General features: G+C 38.6%; 1 protein-coding gene across 1 annotated transcript in view; it reads right to left on the reverse strand.

Moving 5' to 3' along the window:
• Nucleotides 1-3,941: 3,941 nt before the first annotated feature.
• The window catches only part of LOC123499320 (general transcription factor 3C polypeptide 3-like), a 414,223-nt gene continuing 400,711 nt past the window's right edge, over nt 3,942-17,453 (reverse strand). The window contains 2 exon segments of the mRNA XM_045247142.1: nt 3,942-4,738; nt 8,672-8,866. Of these exon segments, the coding sequence (XP_045103077.1) occupies nt 4,003-4,738; nt 8,672-8,866 (931 nt within the window). The 3' untranslated portion in view covers nt 3,942-4,002.

Consider the following 17,453-nt stretch of genomic DNA (forward strand, 5'->3'; position numbering starts at 1 on the left):
GTGTTCTTGCTTCACTTCTTTCATCTTAGCATCTATTAGGTAAAGGCATCCCTCCTTCCCCAGATCCCCTTTAGATATTTTCTTCTCCATTTCGAGGAGTTTAGCCTTCATCTCGTCACATTGTTTCCTTAGCTGTTTGTTTTCTTTCTCCATTTCAACTTTTTCCCTCAACAATCCTTTGTTCTCTATCGTTAACAAATAGATTTCTTTTTTGAAGGACTCGTTTACCGGTAAGACTCTATCCAGTTTTTCTTCTATGGAACTAATTCTTAGAAACTTACTTTCTAATGTCTGGATTCTTGCATCCATGTCAAATTTTTCAAGCCCTCTTGGAGTGGTAACAAAACCTTCAAAGTCCCTGGCTGGAGTGTACATCATGGTATTTATCGCCAGCTGGTCTTATGTGTGTGTATTTACCTATTTGTATTTACCTATTTGTGTATTATAGGGCCCGAGCTAAGCTCACTGTGTCCTGTCTCCTTGTCCATTCCTGTCATATCTCTCTTTCATCTGATTGACACACACCGCGTCAACAACATCACTGCTCAGTTTATTCCACTTATCAATGCTACGATGCGGGAAACTGTATTTTCTCACGTCATTTAGACAGATGTCCTTTACTAGCTTTTTCCCATGTCCTCGGAGATGATTACTTGTGGTCACCTTTTTTAACTCTCTGTCCAGTATGTCAATCTTGTTCACCAATTTATACATAGTTATCATGTCTCCTCTTGTTCTTCTCTCTTCTAATGTGGTCAGTCCCATCTTCCTCCGTCTTTCCTCATAGTCTAACTCCCTGAGTCCTGGTACCATCCTTGTTGCCAGTCTCTGTACCCTTTCTGTGGAAATTTTACTCATGACTGCCCACCGTCGCCCTTTGTTTGACTAAAATTCCCACACCTAGTGACTTTGGGCCTGGAACACCATCTTTGTGTTGGGAATGCATAGAGGGTGTCCACTCTGTTACGTCACTTGAACTCACTGTAGACAGGGAGTGAGTGTAACTTATTCCCTAGTTTCCGTATTTCCACCTGTAGCAACATGTAACACTAGCACAAGAGTTCAAACTTCTTACTTTAATTGTTGGTTCGTCACACGTCGTAACGCCGACCTAAGTGTTACCCTATCCTACCTCTGGCCAGGGGTAAAACTACGGGCACTTAACTTAGTGTGTGTGTTGTGTGTGTGTTGTATGTTGGTGTGACTTGTGGATATGTATGGAAGTTCTTGTTTCTCCCATCTTGCCTTATTTCTTGCTATAATTCTTGTAATGTTCGTACACACTGAGGGTCCAGCAACAACTAACTCCGACCTTTCCTGGCTGCCGTGAAGGTTCCGCTCTCGAATCCTCGAACCAGGTGAGCCTGAATACGAACCTAATCTAAAACTGTTGCTCACTGAACCGAATCAGTGACTTCATGGTTTTAACTGATTAAACTAGTAATATTATGATTATTTTTATACCTTTTTTCGTATAAATATTTTAATTTGATACATAACCGAAACCTTGTTAACCCAAACCATATATTTCTAATCCAAAAGCAAATAAAGTATGTACATACACCAGTATAAATCATTGAGAATTATCACTGTGGGACAAATTCCCACACTTTCCACCTTCTTCACATTTTTCTTCATATGCGGTGACCAGACACATGCTGCATATTCTAACTGGGGTCTTATTAAGGTACATAATATCTTCTTCATCATTCCTTCATCTAGGTAGTGGAATGCAAGGCCAATATTTTGAAGCATGTTGTATGTTTTCCAAAAAATCTTGTTAATGTGTTTCTCCGGTGACAAGGTGTTTTGCACGGTTACTCCTAAGTCTTTCTCCTCATTGGTCTCTTTAATTTTCTCATCACCCAGCCTGTAATCCCTGTTTGGTCTGTATCTACTTCTTCCCATTTTCATAACATGGTCTTGTCAATATTAAATTCCATCTGCCACTCCTTACTCCACTCATATCTTTTATCAAGATCTTCCTGTAACTTGTTACAATCTTCCACATTCTTTACTCTCCTCATAATTTTAGTATCGTCCACAAACATGTTCATGTAACTGTCAATTCCTACTGGCATATCATTAACATAAATCAAAAACATGATGGGACCCAGCACTGACCCTTGTGGAACTCCACTGGTTACCTTCTTCCACTCGGACTTCTTCCTCTCACCACTGTTCTCATTTCTCTTCCCATTAAGTAATTTTCCATCCATTTTGCTAGTTTATCATTTACTCCTCCAATCATCTTTAGTTTCCACATCAGTCTATTGTGTGGTACTTTATCAAAGGCCTTTCTCAAGTCCAGGTAGATAGCATCCACCCATCCCTCTCTATGTTGTAGTATGTCAGTCACTCTTGAATAAAACATAATAAATTGGATACGCACGATCTTCCTTTTCTGAAAACAAACTGCCTTTCACTCAGAATGTTTTCACTTTCTAGATACTCACTCCACTTAGCTTTAATTACTTCTTCACATACCTTGCACAATATACTAGTCAACGATACTGGTCTATAATTTAGCGCTTCCATTCTACTACCATTTTTATATATAGGCACAATGTCAGCTCTTTTCCACTCTTTCGGGACTAATCCTGTTCGTATGGAGGTTTCCACAATATCAAATACGGGGTTCAACAATTGATCCTTACATTCATTTAGCAACCTCCCAGATATGCCATCAGGCCCCATTGATTTATTAATATCCAGATTGCTTATAATTTTCCTTACATCTTCCTTAGTAACCATGGTGTCCTGCATTTGCTTTATTTCCGTAGGCCTTCCTCCCATAAAATGCTCCTCCTTTGCAAAAGTTGTCGTTCAAAATTTCAGCTGTATCTCCAGCATCTTCATATACTTCTTCCCTGCTTTTTACCTTTTCTATTTGTGTGTGTGTGTGTATCTATCTATCTATCTATCTATATCTATATATATATATATATATATATATATATATATATATATATATATATATATATATATATATATTAGTGTTTTTCTTACCTTCCAGAGTTCTTTTGCAGAGTTCGCAGGTAAAATGAGCTGCCCAAGGTTTGTCCTGATCCCCGACAGGCATGCCAAAATATGCATTGTAGGCCTCGCACATTTTCAGTGACCTTTCCAGAGAGTACTTTTTACCTCTAGTTTTGATAAACTCGCCACAGACATAGCAAAATGCGTCTGCCGGATGCTTACAACCTCTGGATGCCATGCTTGATGAATGCAGATAGTAATGACTGATGACGATTGACTTGTTTACACATTAATCGGTGGCCAGTTTATAAAAATCAAAGTTTAAAGAGAATAAGCATTATATTCTTCATTTTTTAGATGAAAGGAAATAGAAAAATAACATTAATTGACCAAAGACAAAAAAAAGTCAAAATTTTGTTACACCGTGTAATACATTTATATTATGGATGATATGGAAATTTACACACATGCATTAGAATGCAAGATGTGCCATTCATCAACAGTTTTGTTTGAAATGCATTAAAGAGGAGGTAAGAAGGTGACACAATAGTCTTTAGGCATTAAAAAAAAAAAAAAAATATATATATATATATATATATATATATATATATATATATATATATATATATATATATATATATATATTCTATCTGAAAGTCCACCTTTTAAGGAACTATTACCCTGAGTAAGGAAGTACTTGGAATGTGGTCAAGATTTGAACTTGTGTGCTTGGAGACCCCTTGGCCCCCAAAGTACATGTTGTACACTGTACTACAGCAACCCCATTATATTAGACAATAATATAGAATATTGTACAATTTTATATTATAGCACCAGTTCATTCTTCTGTATCTTTAAATCAATAAATATACTAAAAATAAGATCCATACTTAAGAAAACTATCACTGGAAGGAAAAAATATCATACAAAACAGTAATCATATTAACACAAAACTACAAGTATAGAATTAGTGTCAAATTTTATTAGAGTCTGCTTGAGTCTGGTTTATAGATATGAATGTTTTCAAATCTTAATATATTTATACATATACATTCTGGCCAGGTTCAGAGAGCCACTGTTTTTATAGATGAGAGCAAGGTTGAAAGCAATTTCCCGAGTCAGGTCAAGACGAGGCCCTTCTGGCAGCTGCCCCACAACAGGACACTCCAGGGCCTGCTTATAATAGTGGATGGCCTGTGGTAACAAGTTAAGCTGGTGGAATGCCCGGCCTAGGTTGTACATGGATTCTTGGCACTCTCCACGCATGTCCACATAAGTGTTGAGGAAGGCACATGCCTGTACTACCAAAGAGTGTTTTTTGCCACTAAACTTTTGGCAGGCCATGTGAGTGAAGGTGAGACCCAGCATGAGGGGAATGAGAGGGTTGTTGGGGTCCTGCTTGAAGGCCTGCGTGTACTCAGCCAGGGAATATTTGTAAGTGCCAGCCACCAGGCAATTGTGGCCATTAAGAATGCCAAGCGCCACCAGGTCAGGGTGCTTTGGAGCCAAGCGCAGCAGGAAGCGATTGTGACGGAAGTCATCAGCCTTTGAAATGATCAAGTTGAGCAGATTCCAGCAGCGGGTGTTCTCAGGGTTCTTCATGACCAACTCCCGCATAATGTTGTAGGCAAAGAAGGAGCTGTTATTGTAGATACAAGCCATCAGGCACATGAACTCCACCTCACGAGCACGTTTGTTTTCTCTCATGAACTCCTTTGAGCCTAAAGCACTAAAAGTCATGCGTTCCAGCTCTTCAAACCTGAAAATAGAGAAAAGTAAGGAAAAAAATTGGCATTACAATCAGGAATTTAGTAAGCTGAACCACCAGATGTCTCAAATGAAACATGCATTACACTCAAGTAATTTAAAAAGTTGTGCATACAAATGTATCTAGCATTTACCAATATACTTTTGCAAACTGCTACCTATAAGTGTTCAGATTTTGACTTTATTATTCGGAGACAAAAATAGTAAGAGTTAACATTTTTGCAACATTGCTAGGTAAAGTCAATAATACTTTTAATATGGCACAGTACATGTCTATGAATCATGTGATTTACAGACTCAAAAATATAAGAAATATAAAGGTACTACTTGATATGAAACCATACACTAACAACATCACAAAATGGATATAGAATTTTATACAGCGATTCTCTTAACTTACTCCAGAAGTAACTGTCATACTGAGTGGTAGTGGTGCCACCAGTCAAACCAAAAAAAAAATTTTCTGAGATGTCACAGGATTTGCAGCCATGCTTTCAATGTGTGAAGTACCTGTAGTGGCCATAAGGGGAGCATTTAGGTAGGAATGATGTTGCCATATCTGAGGTAAATATGCATGAATCATTCTGATTATTATGTTGTGAAATATTGATAACATGTAAATACAGGTAACTCGATTTACGCGTGTTTGATTTATGCGTTTTTGTTATAACAGGACTGAAAAAATATTATAATTAATTTAATTTGAGCGATCGATTTCCTTATACACGATTTGGTCCAACTGCATTTTCAAACTGAGTGCCAGATGCAATTTCAAACTGCGTGCCAGAGAGTTCCACAGCTGGCCGATAGGTGGGAGCTCCGCTCTTCTCGTGCCTCATTTGCAGTCTGCCAGCACTGAGTACAGACGGAATCTCTTCAATCTGCCTATAATTCACCAAGATGGACCCAAAATGTCCTTCATCTTCTTCTGCATGTGGGGTTATTTTTGAAAAGTGGATTTTTGATAAAGTGGTAAAGCTCAGAGAAAAATGGTGACTGACTATGGTGTGAGTGGTGAAGGCAGTGATGCAGTGAGTGTTGTGTTTACGTATTCTTTGTTTTGTTTTCTCCTATTATTTCTTGCTATTCCCTTTACTTTAAATACACTTTTAGTATTTAGAATGGTAAATGATAAAAAAAAATGTTAATTTAGCCAAATGGAAAAGCTCAGAGGAAGATGGTGACTGCCTGTGGTGTGAGTGGTGAAGGCAGTGACACTGAGTGTTTTGTTTACGTATTCTTTGTTTTGTTGTTTTCTCTTATTATTTTTTGCTTTCTCTTATTATTTCTTGCTTTTTCCTTCACTTTAAATACACTTCTAGTATTTAGAATGGTAAATAATAAAAACATGTTAATTTAGCCAAATAAATAGAGTATTTTGTACAAATTTTTTTGGACCACATCCTGCATCCCCCCTATTATCTATTGTTTCTTATGAGAATTACATGTTTGTTTTACGCAAATTTTGATATGCGTGATGCCTCTTGGAATGCATCTATCGCGTAAATTGAGTTACTTGTATATCAGTTTTTGACATTCATTCCAATTCTAGTTCCATACCACAACAACCCCAACCCCTTCCAAAGCTTACAAGTATTATTCTGGCATTATTATTGGTCCCACAACCTTCATCTTATTTAAGGCTAAGACATGTTATGATAAGAATTATTTCTATAATGTTAGATTTCTTAATTTAGCTTTTGTTTCTGTTTTGAAATAATAAAAAGAAAAAAATGTGTTTTTGTCCATGAAATCACAGCTCCATATATGAAAAAACATAATTGTACATTGGCTGAAAAACATTCGTCATATTTTAGTTTTTGTTTAATTGAAATCATACCAAAAGTGGCTTCAAATTAACTCCTAAAAGGGGAATAACTTAAGGCAGTTTCACACCACAGACAAGACACCTGATGTATGCGGTGTGAAGCTGTATGGCTTAAAATCACCTCAGTGTATTTCCAATAGGAGCGTTCACACCAGATGCGAAACTTTGCGACACATGCCAGCCACAACGCCCACACCAATTCCAAGATTGCTGAGCAGGCAATTTTTCTGGCCATAGCATCAATGACTCATGCCCCTTGAGACTCCCACCTTTGTTTTTTCGTCTCCAGAGACCCCACACCTTCTTTGACTGCACTGACCTGATTCCTCAACTCTCCCTCACTCACTCACTTTCCTTCACCGTGAACTGATGGATGTCCTGTAGTTGGTGCCTTGCTTCTTGATATTTTGTTAATTTAATGATAGAACTTCAAAGAACTGATCTGGAGTCAGTCTGAAATAGTGTCCACATTTCCCTCATCCATTTCTAGTTCCTTCAATAAGATGATATTCGCCACATTCGAGTCGTTTCACATTTGCTTCATGTATCCAATTTTTTTCCTTTTATTATTCAAGACTAAAGATAACATTAATAACTCCTCTTCCTCCACCTTCTCCTCCTCCACATCAGGGGACTATAGAGTACTATCTTCCTTCTCTGCAGAAGGAACTGTCAAATCAGCCAGCTTCTACCACAGGGAATGTCTTACCTAGCATTGTGGCCAGTGTGAACATATTCTTAGTAACCATAGTTGTTTCATATCTGCTTCATATACCCATTCTTCTTTCCTCTTATTATTCAAGACTAAAGATAACATTTATAACTCCTCTTCCTCCAACTCCTCCCTCTCCACATCAGGGGACTATAGAATACTGTCTTCCTTTTCTGCAGAAGGATCTGTCAAGTCAGCCAGCTTCCACCGCAGAGAATGTCTCACCTAGCATCGCGCCTGGTGTGAACATATCCTTAGTAACCATAGTCAGCCTGACTCTTGTGTGTCGTGTGCCTCATCTCTGGTGTGATACGGCCTTTATGTTTTGAGATACAGGCTGATAAAGTTTATCAAGTGATCTTACACCCATTTTAACACACCAGGAAGCTTTTTCAGATATACCATGTTTTTTTTTATGATTACCTAATATCTAATAATACAATCTGATGTATTTCTAAGCATATCAATGATCCTAGTCCCACTTCCTGCCCTCTCTAAGGGTAAAATATTGTCTTGTCAAATGAGGGATATTAGTAATGTATCAGAGTTTCCCATGCTTCTCATTGCTGCTAGATTTGATGCTTAGAGTTAAAAGTCACCACAGGCCATTTCCATATCCTGCTATGAAAGTCATGGCTAATGGCAAGTAAAAAGTAGGATGCAATGTAAATAATGTGCAGTGTAGTTATCAGCAAGTGAAAGGTGGGTTATGAGAAATGCCACATCCATTCCCTTTCAGATCAATACAGGCACTGATTGTTGTCAGCAGAGCTGAGAGCCTGGCAGCACCCCATACACACTCACTTTCAATGTTCTCATATCATGTTTACCAAAAAATATAAGTATTTTGCCTTTTTCTTCATTGTTCTTTGGGAAAACAAACAATTCTACTGATGTATACAAACACACATGGTTGAGTACAGGGCATTTATACAGAAACTATTGTGTGTTTCACCATGAATCTTTGCAAAATAATAGCCAGTGTAAGCCTACCATATATATTTAAAAAGTATACTTCCATACTTTTCAGTCTCCCAACTGCACACTTCTTTTAAATTATTTGTTTTTACTAATGCATTCTACATTCTTTAGAAATACAGTCAGACCTCAATTACTGAATACCTCTTTTTCTCTAACAAATCTGTTAAAAAAAAAAATTAAACTCATAATTGCTTTGGTAGCTGTAATAACAAGATACAGTTCTCAAAGCTACTTGATATCAAACACTAAAAAACATTTATCAATAATTTATAATTTCTATAAATATTTCCTTCATTTTTATATATTTGGAGAAGACTAAAGAGGCTAGGACAGTAACTCAAACTCAGACCTCTACAAATTATTTGATAAATTAATAATACACAAGTTGGTTTAGTATGGCTCACCTCTTCTTATCATGTAGGTTGTGGCACATGGTGGTGAACAGCTCCCACTGCTCCTCTATAGGGATGTCAGGCCCAGTGAAGGCCGGCCCATTGTCCTCCACATTCTCATTCTTGGAGCGGCGCAGCTCACGAATTGCCTCGTATTTGTTGGACAACTTCTTGTTGCCAATCATGGCTTCAGCTTCATCTCGGTTTCTGCAAACATAAACACTAAATTATAACAATACAAGAGATTTACCATTTCCATCATAACCACAATTTTCTAGCATCAAGTACTGTCAGGCTACACACATGAGAAAAGAAGAAAAAAATTGTCAGGAAAGAAACATTTATCATAAAAATTTTGCCAATGACATGAGTAATGAGGTAACAATCTATATACATTCAATACTTCTTCCCAACTCCTTTCACTGCAACAAAGCAATCTCCATTTACTTTTCACACACACACACACACACACACACACACACACACAGAGGTGATGTCCAGTGTCATGGACAAAGGATACAGAAGATTGCTTCAAAGATGGTGCCGGAATTATAGCACCTCACATATGAAGAACGACTGAAGGAAATGGGACTGCCAACCTTACAATATAGAAGAGAATGCAGGGACCTAATAACAATGTATACAGTCAACCCTCGGCTATCGTGACTTCAGCTATTGCATTTTATTGCTATCACGCACCCATGAAAAGCTGCTAAAATCTCATTATCGCGACCTCAGATGCCTACTATCGCGCACCCAGCCATCTGAGCACTCATTGGCCAAAACTGCCTTCCCGCCAATATGAAACACAGTCTCTGAGTGCGCGTCCTCCCCACTAGACAGTGATAGCCAGATTCTATCATTTTTTGTGCTCACAATGGCCACCAACCCTCCATGCCGTCCTCCTACCATCACCCAACATAAACCAATGAGACAAGACAGAACCCTAGCTGTGAAATGTTGTTTATGAATGTAAATACAATGAGTTGATGTAATTTTTTTTTGTTATAACCTTGACATGTCTTAATTGGTACCAATGGATTATACAGTAATTAAAAAAAAAAGGTAAAAATGAGGGATATTAGGAGTAAAATTTGTAGTTGCAGCACCAATAACAATTTTCACCATTAGTTGTTCAATTCGGCTATCGCGTTTTTGGCTATGGCGCAGCTAATTCGGCCCCAAATGGGCGCAATAGCCGAGGATTAAGTGTAAGATAGTAAATGATACTGAAAAGATAGACAAAGAAGACCTGGTGCTGTTGACGGAAGAAGATGGAAGGACAAGAGGACATGAAAAGAAGATCAAGATGAGGCAGTGTGTGATGGATATTGGAAAATACAGTTTTCCACACAGAACGGTGGAAAAGTGGAATGCTTTGGATAATAGAATTGTCACAGCACATAGTGTGCATAACTTTAAAGAAAAACTAGATAAATGGAGATATGGAGACAGGACACTATGAGCCCCGCTTGAACCCTGTACAATACAACTAGGTAAACACACACACACACACACACACACACACACGCACATTGCTGAAATTATAGATCAACAGATCATAGAAGAGAAGATTGCTGAGAAAGTGGTGAAGGATATTAAGTCAAATGAGACATTGGTGAGGGAAACTGTAGACAAAAAGAGATGTGTGGTGATATTTGGTGTGGAGGAGGATAAGACACCAAGTAAAATGGAGAGAGAGAAAAACATAAAAAAGGTGATAAATAATATCATTAATGTGGTGCAGGAGGAGGGAAAAGACCTAGTACAAGAAATAGAGGACTTCCATAGAATTGGAAAGTTCACAGGAGAAGGTATGAGGCCAATAAGAATCAAACTTAAGTCACAAAAGGATGTAGATGAATTGGTGAAGTCATGGAGGCTAGCCCAGCAGGAAACAACAAGGAAGATTTGGTTGAGAAGAGATCTCGGTGAAAAGGAAAGAGAAATGTTAAATGAGTTGAGAAAGGAGGCTTTGAAAAAAAATGAAGAGAGGACAGAAGAGGAGAAGAAAGAGTTTTTCTGGAGAATCTTGGATATGAGACTGAGGAAGTGGTTCATAACCCAGAAAAGTACAGCAAGAAAGGACTAAAGAAACTTACGTATGAGCGGAATGTAATGTATTCCAACATAAATGGAGTGATATCGGGGATTTTAGAACTCAACGATTACTTGAGGGACAAGAACCCAGATATTGTGGGTCTTACTGAAACAAAACTGAGAGAGGGAGAAGACCTGATGATGGTTGGAGAAGGGAAATATAATGTTTGGAAAACAAATAGAGTAGGTAAGATGGGAGGAGGAGTGATGTTGCTGGTTAACCCTTAACTTCCGGCGGTCGTATATAAACGTTTGCGTCAGAACGTCCGAAGTGACGGGATTCGTCCCAGTAATCAAGATTTTTCCCAGCGTAATTTTAAGTCTCTGGCGCTCTCTTGAGGCGGATGGTGAGTAGAAGTATCTGGCATCTTTTACCACACAAGTGTTTCCACAAGAGCTCCTAATTTTAGAGGTAACTGAACTGTTTTCCCGTTTTATGGGCGACACTTGGCAACTCGGTGACGCTGGGTAGAAAGGTCAGTGATAACAGCGAAGGATCGGGTCAGATTGTAAATCACCATGGAGCAAGGCAGAACCCTTTACTTAGCAGTGGTTCTGAGCTAGAAGAAAGTGACAGTGAATATATAGAAGAAGAAACTGGGGAAAGTGAAGAGACTAGTAGTGAGGACACGGATGTAGAGCATCATTCACCTGCTTTCTCAGGAGAACAGACAGAGAGACAGAGACTCTTACACAGTATAAGTGACAGTGAAGGCAATAATGATGAAGAACAGACTCAGATAATGTGTCAAGGACACAGAGTGTTTCTAGGAGACGAGGCATGCGCGTGCTCCTCGCGTTCTGGGGGACGATCAAGGGGCGTGGCAGAGGTGGCGCGAGACCCGACCTGTCTTTCAATGGAGGGAATTCAATGATGATTTTTCCCAGTTATGCCTGATTTATCTGTGTCTCCTGGCATAACAGCTGAATTCCCTCCTGTGCAACACAATTGTGACTATTTCATGGCGTTTCTCAGTGATGCTTTCTTGGACCATATAGTGAGTGAGAGCAACACTTTTCATGATGAAGAAACAGCAGATGATGATGATGTGCCCCATAGCTCTCACGAGAAAGAGTGGAAAAACATCACAAGAAATGAACTCCTGACGTTCATAGCCGTCACGCTTCTTATGAGTCATTCGAGAAAAGCTTTGAGGTAACTCATCTGAGTCACACACACCTACACACATCAACACTTGTCAGAGAGAGAGAGAGAGAGAGAGAGTAATGCTCACAACACACACACACACACACACACACACACACACACACACACACACACACACACACACGTGTCTCAGAAATCAGTGATATATGACACACACACACACACACACACACACACACACACACACACACACACACACACACACACACACACACACGTGTCTCAGAAATCAGTGATAATATGTCCTTCCTTCCTCCTCTCTCTCTCTCTCTCTCTCTCTCTCTCTCTCTCTCTCTCTCTCTCTCTCTCTCTCACACACAGAGAGAGAGAGAGAGAGAGAGAGAGAGAGAGAGAGCTCTCTCGGGCTGTTTCCTCTTGACTGGTCACACCGTCGGAGGAGGAAACTTTGATAAAGAATAACTAAACTCTCAGACGTCATATCGAGCTGGAAAGTACATCATTGTATTCAGAATAACAGAGAAAATAATTATCAGTATTCAAACTGTGTTCTGACAATTTTAGGTGTACCATTTTCCCCGTCTTAGACAGGAAAAATATTTTAATCCCCGGAAGTTAAGGGTTAAAAAAGATATAAAGGTGGATCAAGTGAAAGAAGGTATGGGAAAGGCAGAAGTGCTAAAGATCAGGGCAGAAACTAATGAAGGAAAAAGAGGCACTACATAGTGGTCAGAATAACACAAGACAAATGCATGGTCAGTACAGGAATATGAAGAAATGATAAGTGATACAGGAACATGTCTGGAAGAAATGTTGGGTGGCTGTGAACGAACTATAATGATGGGAGATTTTAATTGTAAAGAGGTGTGTTGGGAGGACTGGTCAATGGAAGGATCAGAGACAACATGGGAAATACACTATTGACACTGGCAATGGAAAATGTGTTAACTCAGTGGGTCAAAGAAGATACTAGGTTTGGAGGAGAGGAGCATCGTCAAGACTGGACTTGGTCTTTAGTACAGAGCCAATGGTCATTGAGGAGATGAGGGTGGAGTGCCCTTTAGCAAAGAGTGATCATGCAGTTTTGGAGTTCAAGGTGATAGATGAAGAGAAATCTAGAAGAAATGAAGAATATAAAGTGGGAAGATGGAATTATGCCAAGACAGATTTTGGAAACCTAAAGAAATTCTTTCAAGAGACAAATTGGATGAAATTCAAGAGTGCTAAGGGAGCAAATGAAAAGTGGAAGGAATTTATAAAAATATACAAAGAAGGTGAGAAAAAATTTGTACCAATAAGACAACATAGAGAAGTTGGAAAGCAGGACTGGTTTAACGATAGATGTGAAAAGGCTAGAACAAGAAAAGAGGATGCATGGAAGAGGTGAAGGAAAAGACGGATTAAGCAGTGGGAAAGTTACAAAAGAGCAAGAAATGAATATGTGTTGATTAGAAGAGAAGAAAGAAAGAAACAAGAAAAGGATATAATTGATAAATGTAAAGACCAACCAAGGCTTTTTTACAGACATGTGAACAACAACATCAAAAATAGAGAAAGTATTGAAAGTTTAGAAGTAAATGGAGTATGCAGTGAGGATCCCAGGGAAATGGCAGAGGCTATGAATGGATGCTTTCGGAAGGTATTCACAAAGGAGACTGCTTTTGACAAACCACTGGTAATGGAACAGAAAGGGATTATGAAGGAGTTTCAAGTAACTGTGGAGGAGATCAAGAATGTGATGGGGAGTTTAGAAGTGAGAAAAGCTGTGGGACCTGATGGGGTATCAGGATGGATTTTAAGAGAATGCAGGAGCAACTGGCAGAAAAAGTTTGTGAAGTAATTGATGCCTCATTAAGGGAAGGTGTAGTGCCCCAAGACTGGAAAAGAGCTAACATTGTCCCAATTTATAAATCAGGTAACAAGAGACCCATTGAACTATAGACCAGTGTCACTTACAAGTGTGGTAGCTAAGATGTGTGAGAGGGTGGTGAAGAATAGATGGACAGACTTCTTGGAGAAAAATGACATACTTTGTGAGTGTCAATTTGGTTTTAGAAAAGGGCGTTCATGCACGACAAACCTGATATGTTACTATTCGAGGGTGATAGATGTAATACAGGAAAGAGATGGTTGGGCTGATGGAATATATCTGGATTTAAAAAAGGCCTTTGATAAGGTACCACACCGGAGACTGATCTGGAAACTTGAAATGGTAGGAGGAGTGCATGGCAGTTTACTAAAATGGATGGAAGACTTTTGGTAGGAAGAGAAATGAGAACAATAATTAAGGACAGACCATCAGAATGGGGCTTGGTGGAGAGTGGAGTTCCACAGGGATCAGTGTTGGCACCAGTAATGTTCGCGGTCTACATAAATGACATGGTGGATGGGGTGTCCAGTTATGTGAGCCTATTTGCAGACGATGCAAAATTGTTAAGAAAAGTGAGATGTGACAAAGATTGCGAACTACTCCAGGAAGACTTGGACAGAATATGGAAATGGAGCTGTACATGGCAAATGGAGTTCAACACGACAAAATGCAAGAAATTAGAGTTTGGCAAGAGTGAAAGAAGAATCAGGAGTATGTACAAGATAGGAAATGAAGACATAAAACCAGTCATGAAGAAAAAGACCTTGGGGTGACAATTACCAATGACCTATCGCCAGAGAGACATATAAACAAAATAATTGGAGAAGTATTGAACTTATTGAGGAACATAAGAGTGGCGTTCGTATATTTAGATGAAGAAATGATGAAGAAAATAATTACTGCAATGATAAGACCGAGGCTTGAATATGCAACAATACAGTGGGCTCGAACTTAAAGAAACACATAAGGAAACTAGAGAAAGTACAGAGGGCTGCAACAAAATGGTGCCTGACTTAAGAGATTTGACTTATGAAGACAGACTGAACAGAATGCAACTTCCGACCCTGGAAAACAGAAGAGAAAGGGGAGACCTGATAGCAATATACAGAGTGATGATTGGCATGGAAAAATGGATAGGGAAGATCTGTGTATGTGGAATGAAAGAATGTCGAGAGGGCATGGGAAAAAACTAAAAATGGCCACTTATAGGAGAGATGTGAAAAAATATAGCTTCCCTCATAGAAGGGTGGAAGCATGGAATAGTTTAGACGTGGAAGTGGTCAACGCAAGGAATATTCATGATTTTAAGAAAAAGCTGGACATTAGTAGATATGGAGACGGGACAGTACGAGCATAGCTCTTTTCCCGTATGTTACAATTAGGTAAATACACACACACACACACACACACACAGCTCTATCACAGTTAGAATATGCAGCTTGTGTTTGGTCACCGCATATGAAGAAAAATGTGAAGAAGGTAGAAAGGGTACAGAGGCTGGCAACAAGAATGGTACCAGGACTCAGGGAGTTAGACTATGAGGAAAGACTGAGGAAGCTGGGGCTGACCACATTAGAAGAGAGAAGAACAAGAGGAGACATGATAACTATGTATAAATTGGTGAACAAGATTGACATACTGGACAGAGAGTTGATAAAGGTGACCACAAGTAGTCAGCTCCGAGGACATGGAAAAAAGCTAATAAAAGACATCTGTTTAAATGACGTGAAAAATACAGTTTCCCGCATCGTAGCATTGATAAGTACAATAAACTGAGCAGTGATGTCGTTGATGCGGTGTGTGTCAATCAGATGAAAGAGAGATATGACAGGAATGGACAAGGAGACAGGACACAGAGAGCTTAGCTCGGGCCCTGTATTACACAAATAGGTAAATACACACACACGTCAAATTTTCAGAAGTGGTAAGGAGGCAAATTCAGGAAAACACCAAAGTCGCTGTAATAGAGGTTATCAAAGAGAAGGAAGATTTAGTGCGAGATACAGTGGACAAGAAAAAAGCTTTGTGATTTATGGGATGAGAGAAAAGAAAAATCCAAATAAATTCAAGAGAGATCATGAAGAAAGGGAAATGGCCAAAACAGTTATCAAACGAGTACAAGACAGCACATAAGAATTTGAGCAGGAGGTAGAGGAAATAATTAGACTGGGAAGGTACAGTAAAGGAGGAAAGACACCAATGAAGGTAAAAATGAGATCTCAAGTGGCTGTAGAGGAAATTATGGCTAGAAAAGGGAAGCTGGCCAATGATGTCGATCACAAGGAAATATGGATAAAAAGATATATGAACATAGAGGAAAGGGAAGAGGAGAAAGTGCTAAGAAGTGAAGCTAAGGAAAAAAAATGAGAAAAGAACAGAGATAGAGAAGAAGAATTTTTACTGAAGGGTTCTGGATATGAGACTAAAGAAGTGGTATCTAAGGAAAAAGGAGGAGGTCGTGGAGGAAGTAATAAATCAAGAGTGACTTATACTAACATAGACGGTTTGTTATCAAGTATATTGGAAGTAAGGGATTATTTGAAAGAGAAAAAGCCAGATGTAATGTGTATTGTTGAAACAAAACTGAAAAAAAAGATCCATATCAACTTTAAAGAGGAGGGATATAATACCTGGAGGAGGAACAGGAAGGATAAAGGGGGGAGGAGGAGTGCTAATAATGGTTTGTGATAACTTATGTGTGGAGGATATGCAATGTGGAGAGGATAAAGTGGAAGTATTGGGAGTAACAATCAGAACAGAAGATTTGAAGAAAAGAAAAATTATAGTCACTTATGTTCCACCAAAGACTAATACATGGGGATCAGAAAAAACATAAAGATATGCAAAGAGAGGCAATAAAGTGCCTAGATAACATGATAAGAAGAGATAGAAGAATACTCTTAGTTGGAGACTTTAACTGTAAAAAAATAAACTGGAGAGAGATGGAAGTAATGGAAAATGCTGGGTAGTGGAGTGAGAAAGTGTTACAGCTAACTGTGGTTAATACAATGGACCAGTGGGTGGAGAAGTCAACAAGGTACAGGGGGGAAGAAGAACCATTGTTGCTTGACTTAGTCTTCACAAAGAAACCAGAGTCCCCTCCAATCATACAATACCTTAGTCCAATGGGGAAAAGTGATCATGTGACATTAGAGATACAAATGCAGGAGGAAGACGAGATAAGTTACAGAGAGGACTATAAAGGAGAGAGATTAAATTATGCAAGAGTAGATTTTGAAAAATTAAGAGTTATTTTGCTGATATTCAGTGGAGTAATATTATGTGCAGGAAGACTGTACAAGAGAAATATGATATATTCTTACAAAAATACTATGAAGGAGTAAAAAAGTTTGTTCCTGCTTATAAAGTTCAGAAAAAATACATACATGGTACAATGCTAGATGCTTACAAGCAAAAAAGGCAAAGGATAAAGCGTGGAAGAAACTTTTAAAGCAGGGAAATAACTATAATAGTCGGCAGTATAAAGATACTAGAAATGAATATATTAAAGTAAGGAGAGAGGAAGAAAGAAAGTTTGAGAAAAATGTAGTGGATAAAAGCAAGGATGAACCCAAACTTTTCTACAAGTTCATAAATGGCAAAACAAAGAATATGGAAACAATTGAAAAAATAATTAAAGAAGGAAAGACATACCAAACAGAGAAAGAAATGTGTGAAATAATGAATGAAAGCTTCAA

The sequence above is a fragment of the Portunus trituberculatus genome, chromosome 49, assembly GCF_017591435.1.
Source record: "Portunus trituberculatus isolate SZX2019 chromosome 49, ASM1759143v1, whole genome shotgun sequence".
Taxonomy (NCBI): Eukaryota; Metazoa; Arthropoda; class Malacostraca; order Decapoda; family Portunidae; genus Portunus; species Portunus trituberculatus.